General features: G+C 40.2%; 1 protein-coding gene across 3 annotated transcripts in view; it reads left to right on the top strand.

Annotated features, from left to right (window-relative positions):
* Positions 1-9,886: 9,886 nt before the first annotated feature.
* CCNC (cyclin C) overlaps positions 9,887-12,164 on the top strand; it is a 28,862-nt gene continuing 26,584 nt past the window's right edge. The window contains exon 1 of one of the 3 annotated variants that reach the window (XM_045842770.1): positions 9,887-10,116. In XM_045842770.1, coding sequence (XP_045698726.1) covers positions 10,085-10,116 — 32 coding nt within the window. In that variant the 5' untranslated portion in view covers positions 9,887-10,084. Of the gene's footprint in view, positions 10,117-10,264; positions 10,393-10,494; positions 10,962-12,164 lie in introns of those variants that run through there. The other 2 variants (XM_045842768.1, XM_045842769.1) reach the window with 2 other exon arrangements.

The following is a 12,164-nucleotide window of genomic DNA, read 5'->3' as shown; positions in this document are numbered from 1 at the left end:
TTTGAATATTTCTTGCCAGCCCCTTCTAGCCTGCAGTTTCTTTTGAGAAATCAGCTGACAGTCTTATGGGATCTCTTTTGTAGGTAACCACCTACTTTTCTCTTGCTGCTTTTAAGCTTCTCTGTTTACCTTTAACCTTTGGCATTTTAATTATAATGTGTCTTGGTGTGGCCCTCTTTGCATCCATTGGTTTGGGACTCTCTATGCTTCCTGGACTTGAATGTCTAGTTCCTTCACCAAATTAGGAAAGATTTCTTTATTTTTTCAAGTAAGTTGCCAATTTCTTGCTCTTTCTCTTGTCCTTCTGGCACCCCTGTGCTGTATATGTTGGACTGCTTGAAGTTGTCTTAGAGGTTGCTTACACTATCCTCATTTTATTGGATTCTTTTTTTCTTCTTGTTGCTCTGATTAGTTGTTTTTTGCTTCCTTACATTCCAAATCATTGATTTGTTTCTTGGCTTCATCCACTCTACTGTTGTTTCCCTGTAAATTGTTTTTTTTTTCCTTCTGTTTTTTAAAATGATTTTATTTACTTTTAGAGAGAGGGGAAGGGAGGGAGGAAGAGAGGGAGAGAAACTTTGGACCTGGCCCACAAACCAGGCATGTGCCCTGACTGGGAATTGAACTGGCAACCTTTTAGTTCACAGGCTGGCACTCAATCCACTGAGCCACACCCACCAGTGGGTTTTTTGTTTTGTTTTTTTTTTTAATTTCAAGCAGTGTATCCTTCATTCCTGACTGGATCTTTTTTATGCTGTTGAGGTCCTCATTAAGTTCTCTGAGCATCCTTATAACCAGTGTTTTGAACTCTGATAGATTGCTTATTTCCATTTTGTTTAGTTCTTTTTCTGGAGTTTCAATCTGTTCTTTCATTTGGGCCATGTTTCTTTACTTCCTCATTCTGGCAGCCTCCTTGTGTTTGTTTCTAATTATTAGGTAGAGCTGCTATGATTCCCTGTCTTGGTAGCATGGCCTAATATAGTAGGTGTCCTGTAAGGTCCAGTGGCACAACCACCCCTATCACTCAAGGTGGGTACTCAAGGTGAACCCTTCATATGGGATGAGTACACCCTCCTGTTTTAGTTGAGCTTTGATTGCTGTTGGCGGGCCAATGGGAGGGACTTACCCAGGCCAGTCAACTGCAAGGATTGACTGTAGCCACTGACCACCAACCTCTACCTTCTGTGGAGGATGAGCTGTGGGAAAGCAGAGTGGTCGCACTCCAATGTGGTCTGTAGCTGTCCACTGAGTGTGCAGGCTCTGGAGTGTCCTGAGTGGTACAGGCCCAGGTCAATCCCTACCTGTGTTTTGCCCACGGCCATCCTGTCAGAGCTATAAAGCAATCTGAGATGGCTGCTACTTGTGCCGGGCTTAAGAGATTCCCAGGCAAAGCCAAGCTGTGAACCTAGGTTGGTTGCTGCTGGTGCTGGGCCTGGGGACTTTGCAAGAGGTTCAGAGGCTGGCTGTTGCTTATTAGAGAGGATTTAAGAAGTTGTGAAGCATGAGTCAAGGTCAGTCATTCATATGGAAAAGCAACTTAGGTAGGCCCAGAAGTTGGGTGGGCCAGAGTCTCTGGAGATCTCCAGGGCAGGGCAGTGTTAGCCAGGTTGATGGAGCCTCAGATATGGCACCAGCCTACCTGCTCTGTGGCTCTGTGGGGGGGAGGGTTCAGAAATGGCCTCTACCTACCTTTAGTCTGGGAGAAAGCTGTCCAACTCTCACCTTGATGTCAGACAGTTCAGTTCCTCCCTGTATGCCACTGGTGCCTTTCAAGCTGCTACCCCAGCGTTGGAGCTCAGAGTGAGTCTGATTAAGTCCATGTGTGGGTTCTGTAAAAGGCACTGCTTGGCACTCCAGAAGTTTCTTCTACCAACTGAATCCCTGCTGGTTTTTGCAGCCAGAAGTTATAGGGGGTTACTTTCCTGGCATTGGAACCCTGGGCTGGGAGTCTGGTATGAGGGTGAGACTCTTTGCTCCCAAGATATTCCTCCTGAATTTTAATCTACCACATGTGGATGTGGGACCAGCCCGTTCTGTGTCTCTGTCCCTCCTCCCAGTCCAGATGGATGTAGTTTCTTTAATTCTGTGGTCGTCTGACTTCCATTCCACTTGATTTCTGATGGTTCTGAGTGGTGGTGGTTATATATTTCAGCTGTAATTTTGATGTGGTTGTGCAGGAGACAAACTGTGTTTATCTGTTAAAGACTACTCATGTTAAATATTTTCTAATTATTAAATTTACTATGTGTAAGGAGAAATACGAGTAGAGTCAAATTAAGATAAAATCCTAGATAAAAGGTTGTGTCATTAGCTCATCAAATTCTGGTATTTTCTATAAGAACTTGACTGAACCATGACATTCAAATTAAAGAAAGCTTTTAAATCAACTTATCCAAGGCACTTTTCTTACTGGCCACTGGTGCCTGATTCTCTTGCCTCCAGTGTTACCACCAATCATCTCTTGTCAACTAGTTCCTATAAGCCCATCTAAAACCTTGCACTATGCTCTGTATTCCTTGGTTTCTCCCCTCCTATCATATCAGAGAGAAAAAAAGAAGAGAGAATATTCTCATTTACCCAGTTTTAACAGTCACATGAAAAATTATTTTCCAAGTGCAGTTCCAAAAACTTTTTTAAAGTTGTGGACTGAAAGAGATCATGCTATTTTTCCTTTCCAGCATTTTAAATGCCTTTGAACAGAAAAGTTTTAGAGTTTTTTCTCCAAGAATATATAAAAAGTATAACATATACTTTGTGAACTAGACTAACAAATTAAATCAGTGCAGTTTGATGTAATGGAAGTGTCCAGCTGAGCATCTCAACAGAAAATTACTGTGTGGGCATTCAAGAGCATGTGGGATTTCAGAGCTGGTAAGTCAGATGACAGAGTTAATTCAGTAATTTTAGACTCTACTCCATTACCATAGAAAAAATTCTAGCTTTCCTCCTTTGATGACTTATAACTTCTTTCTTGACAGTGAGAAACCTGGACTCACTATCTACAATCCATTTACTTATTTGTTCAGGCTCAGCATTCATGTAAAGCAGGTTCAGAATTGTTCATCTACACTCCTGTAAGGAGAAAATTTATAAACCACAGTGCAATGTTTATGCATATTTCTTTATGTCTTTAGCCTTAGAGGTTCCAGTGGAATACAATTTTTAATCAGAATGTTTATGTAGAAAGAGACCCCACAAAATTTTTTTCCCAAGGCCCCACACCCTAGCAGTTGCCCAGTTCAATCTAACTAATCCCATTATTACTTTAATGTCCTAATGCATATTTATCTACATTTTTTCCTTGCTCATACATAAACAAGAACACAGGCATATAAATATCTGTATATGTGTATTTGTTCTACAGAAGACATTTGGTCTGGGAGTAGAGTTTGTGAAACAGAATTTTGTAGAATCAACCCAAGTAATTCTAAAGTAGAGTCAAGATTAAGGACCATGACTCTAAGCCAATCATGTTAATTCTAATCAGAGCTGTGTTTAGGTGTGCAGAGTCCCAGACAAATATTTTGTATGTGTGATCCTGTCTACATAAAGAAAACAAGCAAACAAAAGAAATAAATAGAGAATATAGTACAATGGAAGTGAAACTGAAAGTTCACGGTGTACAGAAAAGCTGAAGAACATACAAATTAAATTAAACTAAGCAGACACTAAGAAGTAAACAGAGTATGGAGATAATATGAAGTAGATGGGGAAAAGAAAACAAGAGAAAACACAGAGAGAAATATGCCTCAATTCTGGACAGTTTTCTAGTTATAATTCTGGTGTTAATCCATGTTTCTTTTTATAGTGAATTGTACATTGCTGAAAGTTACTTAAGCACCAAAAGAGTCTAATTAAAATACAGGCTCAGAGATATTACCGGTTCAGTTCCAGATCACCAAAATAAAGTAGGTATTGCAATAAAGTGAGTCATGATGTTTTGCTGGTGGAGGGTTCTTGCCTTCTATTAGTAAAAACTGAAACACCTACCCTGACCAGTTTGGCTTGGTTTGTTAAACACTGTCCCTCAAGGCAAAAGGTTGCAGTTTGATCTCTGGTTAAGGCACATGCCTGGGCTCTGATTCAGTTCCCAGTTGGGGCACATACAAGTAGCCAACGATCAAGGTTTCTCTCTCACATCAACATTTCTTTCCCTCTCTTTCTCCCTCCCTCCCCCTCTTCCTAAAAATAAATTAATTAAATCTTTAGGAAAAAAAATCTGTGAAGTGCAATAAAAAGAGGTATCCCTGTGTTCAGAATTGAAGTAAAAATAAGAAAGAGAACTGGTCAATATGGATGTCATGGAAGAAATTAGGAGAGCATTCAGTCCATAGTCATATGGTGAAATCCATTCTTTTTCTGTTTCAAGAGAAAAGTATGTCCAAGTCAGCTTTTAGCCCTGACTGGTGTGGCTCAGTGAATTGAGCGCCAGACTGCAAAACAAAGGTTGCTAGTTTGATTCCCAGTCATGGCGCATGCCTGGGTTGCAGGCCAGGTCCCCGGCTGAGGGTGCACAAGAGGCAGCCACACATTAATGTTTCTCTACCCTTCTTTCTCCCTCCCTTCCTTTCTCTAAAAATATATACATAAAATCTTTTTTTAAAAAAGTCAGCTTTTAATCTTTTTAGAAGACCACTGAACAGATGGACTTCACCAGAATCCACATATCTTGTTTTCATTTTTGCAGCTTCAGAAACTTGAGCTGCCAGCTTACTGCGTCTGCACCATCTCTTAGGTCTAGACACACAATAATCAAGCTCACAGAAATTCGTATATTAAAAACCCAGTAGCCTTAGCTGGTGTAGCTCAGTGTATTGAGAGCTGGCCTGTAAACTAAAGGATCCACTGTCTGACTCACAGTTAGACCACATGCCTGGGTTGTGGGCCAGGTCCCAATTAGGGGGCATACAAGAGGCAACCCCACATTCATGTTTCTCTCCCTCTTTCTCCTTCCCTTCTACTCTTTCCTAAAAATAATAATAATAAAAAAAAATATAAATTAATTGATTGAACCCTAGCTTGTGTGGCTCAGTCACCCTGGCTGACTGAGCACCAGCCTGTGAACCAAAGGGTCACCAGTTCAATTTCCAGTCAGGGCACATGCCTGGGTTGCAGGTCAGGTCCCCAGTAGAGGGCGCACAAGAGGCAACCAAACATTGATGTTTCTCTCCCTTTCTTTCTCCCTCCCTTCCATTCTCTCTAAAAATAAATAAATAAAATATTTTTAAAAATAAAAAAATATTTTAAAAAATAATTCATTAATTAAAATAATAATAATGGCCACATTGATCAGATACTTTTATTCATTGCTCAGAGCATTGTATTTCTATAGGCAAATCCATGTGGAAAAATGAATTATTATTGGAAGATTTCTTGGTAAGTATACAATTTAGATCAAAAGCAGTTAGACAGACAGAAGAGCAAGCATCAGAATGATGCTATGTCATAGTCAGTTGGCCATTGTTGGCTTTTAAAATGAAAGGGGGCATGAGCTAAGGTGTGTAGGCAGCCTCTACAAGTTGGAAAAGGCAAGAAACACAGATTCTCCTTTAGATCCTTTAGGAAGGACCACCTTAATTTTTAGCCCAGTAAGACCTACCTGTTTAGGACTTCTGACCTCCAGGACTGCATAATAAATTGTGTTAAGACACTAAGTTTATGGTAATTTGTTACAGCAGCAATAGAAGCCTCATATAGACACCTTGCCAAATTTGACCTTTCTGACTTCCTTTTATGTACTCCATACATTTCCCTTCCTTAAATACCTTCTCTTTATTGCAAAATAATACAATAACTTGGTGTAAATTTTTAGTTGCAATCCAGACAGTCTTCCCAGCTGGATCACCTTGACTGGACTTAAAGTTTTTCCTAATTTTTTTACCTTTGTTGTTGTTGTTGTTGTTATAGGGAATCTTTTTGGGAATGGGACATTTCTTGGTCTTTGGAATCTTTAGACAATAATACTGGGCTTTAGCTCTGAAGTTTCTTATTGATACATTGTATTCTCTCAAAGGTCACTCCAGACTAACTGAAATCAGAAAGTGAATTCCAGAATCCCCCAAACTGGAGATTCCAGATCTAGAAGTGTACAGGGAAAAACAATACCCAATGGCATGAGTATAGTAGCACACTGTAAATCAATATATTTGATTATTGTTCCCTGTGGAGTACAAATGCATTGAAGTATCAAGAGCTAGTGCTAAGTGGTGGAGTGCATCTTTCTTTGTATCAAGGTGGCACTATTTTCCTTATCTGTGAAGACAGAACTCTTGTCCAGGTTGTAGAATCTAAACTTGTGAAAATAATGACTTCCACTCTTAAATAATGGAAGCTAAAATAAAGGAGTTATTGAACTCCTGCCATGTATCAGGTACTATTCTAACTTCATTTGAGGTTTATTTAAACCTCACCAGAACCCTGTGACTTAGGAACTATGATTATCCCTGTTTTACAGTTGAAGAAACTGAGGTTTAAAGTGGCTAAATAGTGCTTTACCGGAAGGTTTAGAGGTTTAGTCATCTTCAATAAACTTAAGTATCTAGGAAATGAAATAAAGGAGGCACAATAAATGGCTAGAAAGAGGAGAGGATATTTTCACAATAATGATTGCTAGTACCAAAGCGAAGTCACATGACAATTTAATTAAAAGTGAGGATATGATCTTCAATAATAGTGTTTGGGAGGAGAAACTTTTACCACAAACCTGGAATAATGAGTTTACAGTAGTTAGTTTTATTGAAGCTGTATAGTTGGGTGAAAATCTTATTGCATTGGGAATCAGAGGAATTGGATTCTAGCTGTTCTTGCCACTAACTAGCTAAGTGGGCTTGATAAAGCCACTAAATTTCCAGCCTTTAGTTTCTGAGAAATGGTATTCATGTTGCTGCGGAAAGCCTTGTAGGAATAGGGATAAATGCTTTTTTTGCCGCAAGAGAACCAACATTAGTAACAAGAATTTATTGATCACATCCCTATTTGAAAAGCACAAGGTAAACGGAAGATTAGAAGGGACAAGACTGATTCCATTAAGTTTAAATTAAATAGGTAGTGAAGACTGAGAAACAATATTCCTAGAACTACTTACTTATTTTTGAACAGTTGTTGTTTTCCTTAAGATTTTATTTATTTATTTTTTTAGAGAGAAGGGAAGGGAGAGAGAAAGAGAGGGAAAGAAACATCAATGTGTGGTTGCCTCTCATGCATCCCCTACGGCAGACCTGGCCTGCAACCCAGGCATGTGCCCTGACTGGGAATCAAACCAGCGACCCTTTGGCCCACAGGCCTGAGCTCAATCCACTGAGCTACACCAGCCAGGGAACAATATTCTTAGAACTATTTAAAGAAAGCTTAAAAAAAAAAAAAAACCCCTAGCAGCAATCTACATGGTCCATCATCTTTTGCATCCAGGTAAGCTGGGCTACCTAGCTTTCCTGGCTAGCCTAGCTTTCCATCTTAACAGCTTTTGTAAATTACTCTGTTCCATCAGATGTCTTCAAATGAAGTTAGCTTTCAGCTCACATCATTCAATTTAACCTACCTTTACAGAGCACCCTCAGAGATAATTTACTCTGGAATTAATGAAGCCTAAGCTTCAGGCCCCTCTTTCTTGGTCACTGGGAGCATGGGGAGCCCCTGGGCATTTGGAGTTCTGGATGAGAAGCAGAAACCGGGTTCGACACGAAAAGCATTTCTATGTAGTATTTCTGGTAAATTGCTTAGAAGAGTTCACAGAAGGGACCTAAATCTCCAAGACTCTAGTAATTTCTGATTTCTTTTTGCATTCTAAATACCTTTCAGCCTAATTTTTCATTCACAACATCATATTGCTCTTCTTTAAGCACTTTGCCCCACAAATACCAGTTCCTGCTATGCCTATGTGTTAAGGCCCTGAACTACTAGTAAAAAAAAGTTCAAGGAGTTCAGTTTTGTGGAAAGAAGAATGCAGAATTAAGTATGAAACAATGCTGGCCTAGTGGTAGAGTGTAGTGGGGGCACACAGAACAAAACATTTATCAATACCAGTTTATCACAGTATCTTTATCTTCAGGATATTGTCAAACTGGCAACCTCTGAGAGTTGAAGAAATTCCCAACCAATGTGAAATAGCCTTGGGCCTGGAATTTCTTAAGCTACTGCCTTTCAAACTTTTTTGACTATAATTTGCAGTGTAGCAGACAATAGTTCATCAAATATACTACAGACTCCCGAACATTTCTCAGCCCCTTTGCAGTTAAATTAGAAGCGTGTGTTTATTTTGGTCAATGGGAAGAGAGGAAGTGACAGTGTTGTTTCTGGTTCAAGTCTCTCACCACTGATTAAGAGCCTGTGAAAGTCCTGAGCACTGTACCTGGAAAGATTTGAAGCCTGGAGGCAAAGAACCAAGATGGAGTAGTTGAAAGATGAAAACATACTAGATTCTCAAAGACCTAGAGAACAACGATCAAGGAAAGCAACTTTATGGGACTTTATGGGAGTAACATGTGATATAAAATACTTTATGTAAGGCTACTACGATGCATTTCACATCCTTTTTGAAATTTAAGTTTTAGCTTTCAATTACAGTTTAATTCAATATTATTTTGTATTAGTTTCAGGTATACTGCACAATGATTAGACAATTATATAATTTACAAAGCATTCCCCTCTGTACCCACCTAGCACCACACAGTTATTACAATATTATTGACCGTAATTCCTATGTCGTACTATCTTAATCCCTTCACCTTTTTCACCCAACCCCCTTCACTGGCAACCATCCAACTGTTCTCTGTATCTAGGACTGTTCTATTGTTGGTTTGTTTATTTTGGTCTTTAGATTCCACATATAAGTGAAATCATATGGCATTTCAAATCTGGACATAATACATACATCCATGTATAACTGAATCAGATATTTTAAGTAACATCCTTATTATTTTTAATATACCTAATTTTTTAAAAAATTTCACTTAGCCCTGGCTGGTGTAGTTCAGTGGATTGAGCGTGGGCTGCAAACCAAAGTGTCGCAGGTTCGATTCCCAGTCAGGGTACGTGCCTGGGTTGCAAGCCATGACCCCCAGCAACCGCACATTGATGATTCTCTCTCTCTCTCCCCCTCCATTCCCTCTCTGAAAATAAATAAATAAAATCTTTAAAAAAATTTCACTTAGGAAAATGCTTTCTTTTTCTTTGGGGGGGGGGAATGCCTATTATACTCAGTTTCAACCACACCCTAACTGGTCTCCACCCACATTGTGAAAAATACTTCGTCAAACTACCTGAGAACACTGGTGAAGAACTTCCAATTGTGTCCCATTTCTGGAAAACTAATGAGAAGTTTTACAATAACTACAGTATCAATAATAGAAATGAAAACTACAGATTACTTCATCTTGTAAAATTAAAGTATTGCATTTTTGGCCATATGTTTCTATTTAGTACATATATGTGAAACTAGTGATTTGCTGGCATTAAAACAGTATCGCTCTAAATGTTTCCGCTTCACTGCAAAAGAACTCTATTTAGAAAGCGTACCGCTTGGTGCCAGTAGGTACTGGTAGGTAGGTCCTTGAGGCCAAAATCTCTATTTCTCTTCCCAATTTGCAGGAGAAAGAACCAAAGGCAGAAAACCTTTAATACAATCCCACCGCGCTGCTTCGGAGGCCTGTAAACTGTAGAATGGAATAACAAAACCCGGAGTGGCAACTCTACTCGGAGAATGATTACGGAAGCCACAAGACCAAGCAGTGCAGGCTTTACGCCCGAACTGGCAAGAAGCTCTCGCGAGAGGCCCTAGACCCCCGCGAGCACCAGTTCCCATTAACTATTTCTGTGCGTCCACAGCCTGTCTCCTCCCAGCCGGCTTCCTCCGCTAAAGCGGGGCGGGTCGGAACTTTTATCCATAGGAACTGGTTTACACAGTAGAGTGTTGCCGGCCGGCGTCAAAAAGAATAGGGTGCCATCCTCTTCCTCTTACCGTCGCCGCCGCGGAGCGGAGCCGGGTAGATCAGATAGAGGAGCGCGGTTACCAGGCGGGCTGGGTCTATGGTCGCTCCGAGAGCCGCTCCGCCGGCTGGTGCTTTTGTATCAGGGCAAGCTGTGTTCCATGGCAGGGAACTTTTGGCAGAGCTCCCATTAGTAAGTTACCTTCTGTCTTCTCTCAGGGCCTGACTCTAGGGGGGGCGATGAGAACGGGGCCTGCGACTCCCCTTGGCCTGGATCCTAGCCCCTGTCCCTGGATCCCAGCCCCTGTCCGGAACACCGTGGAGTCTCCCGCGTTGCGGCTGTGGCCGGAAGCGGGATGCGTCTTTCTCTGGCAACTCCCCTCTCCCCGCCCTTTGGCCGGTTTCGGGCTCGGGGGGAGGGAATGATAAGTGAGCGGGAAGCTTGGGGGAAGAGGAGTCAGTCTGCGAGGTCGGAAGGTTCCAGAGTTTAAAATTCTTGGATTAGCTAGGCCTGGAAGGAGGTTGGGGTGGGATGAGATGGGAAGGGCAAAGGTGTGGGAAGTGTGACAAGGTTCAGGACTGTGAAGCTGGCTATTCAGGACTGTTGTGGTTCACTTTTTGTTTAGGATCTCGTCAGTGGGTCGGTATCGTAGTGTTTTGTTTCTCACCTCCTGTCTTGAGTGGGTTTATATTCCGAGGAGAGGGGGGAGTCAGTCATGTTTCACTAACTGCTTCCTGCCACTACTTCACGTCTGCGTGGGGTTTTATGTTGGTAAGATTAGGGCAGGTGGTCTCAAAATTTATCCATTTCATTAGCCTGTGCCTTAAGTTTTAAGAGTGTATTTTTTCAATAACGTTGCTTATTTCTTTAACCTTTTTCATGATTAAGTTTTTGTTTCTGTCAGTGACCATGGAAGAGCCTGAGTAATATTAAAAACATTTTCCCCTGAATACATTTGTTTAAGCAGTCAGGAAGGTGGTTTGACTAGACTGCGCAGTTGAAAGATAAACACAGCCTGACAAAGGTTATATTTTAGTGTAAGTAATTTTTAATGCCGAGAGCGTTAGTAACTGTGATTTAAATTTTGATTCTGTGAAAAAGGTGGATTCCATTGTTCATTCTTTTTTTTGGCCCTTTGCAGGAAAAAAGAAACGGTGGTTTTCGAAACCTATTTTCAGAAATGCAGATTCTTTTCTTGCTGTGGAGTAATTCTGTGGAGATGAAATGCTATAGAAGTTTTACTTCTGATATTTTTATTTTACACTGTTTGACTCATTGAAATATTTGCTTGGGCAAAATTAAAATAGAGAAAATTTGGGTATTCTGATAAGTTTGAAGGAAGGTGAGAGAATTGACAGCTAGCTAAATGTTTGTCAGAATTTATAGACTTTTTCAACTTAAAGATTATGCCCCTCTTTTGATAAGCATTATGCCATAGTGAGAATGGTTATCAAAACAGGGGCAAGATCTCTTTTATAAAAACAATTGTTTTTTCACTTTTCAAATATAAAATTATTATAATAACATCAAATGTGTTTTTTGAAACTACCCTTGCCTCCCAGTTGAAATGGTCCTGGTAGAAGGGGCACACTTGGCTTTCCTCTGATTCCTTGAGAATCATGGAGTCCCTGATCTGCAAAAGGTAACAATTATGAAAGAGAAGACAGTTCTGAAAAGACACACAAAATAATTACGAAAACCATTGTTTTAGGTGATTTTGGTGAAAAGGAAAGTTGACATGAAATATGCTGTATTTCATGGCTTTAAAGTGCACATTTTAACATTTCAGGATAGCATTTTTTCTTCTTAGTACATGAAATAATGGTGAATCTTAAAAGCAATGTCATCTTAAATTTCATGAAATGTATTTATATCTTCTGAGTTTATACTATGTATTGTGAGGAAAAACTTAAATATTTGTGAAGTTTATTTTTTAAAGATAAAATGACTAGAGATGAAAATAATGATAATCCTGGAACAGCAAATTACAGCATTTTTTCAGAAAATTGTATTAGAACACATTCTTTGATCATGATGCAGTCATACTAGAAGGTCACTAAATACTGACTGGTAGGCTGAATGAATTAATGAACAGGTAATAAAAATTAAAAGGATAGCCCTGGTGTGGCTCAGTGGACTGAGTACCAGCCTGTGAGCCAAAGGGTCGCTGGTTGGATTCCAGTCAGAGCACATGCCTCAGTTGCAGTGCAGGTCCCCAGTAGGGAGCATTCGGGGGGCAA

Source organism: Phyllostomus hastatus, unplaced genomic scaffold (assembly GCF_019186645.2).
Source record: "Phyllostomus hastatus isolate PE091 unplaced genomic scaffold, TTU_PhHast_1.1 phas_contig_40, whole genome shotgun sequence".
Classification (NCBI taxonomy): Eukaryota; Metazoa; Chordata; class Mammalia; order Chiroptera; family Phyllostomidae; genus Phyllostomus; species Phyllostomus hastatus.
The sequence above is the reverse complement of the archived record's forward strand: the minus strand, read 5'-3'. Positions and strand labels throughout refer to the sequence as shown.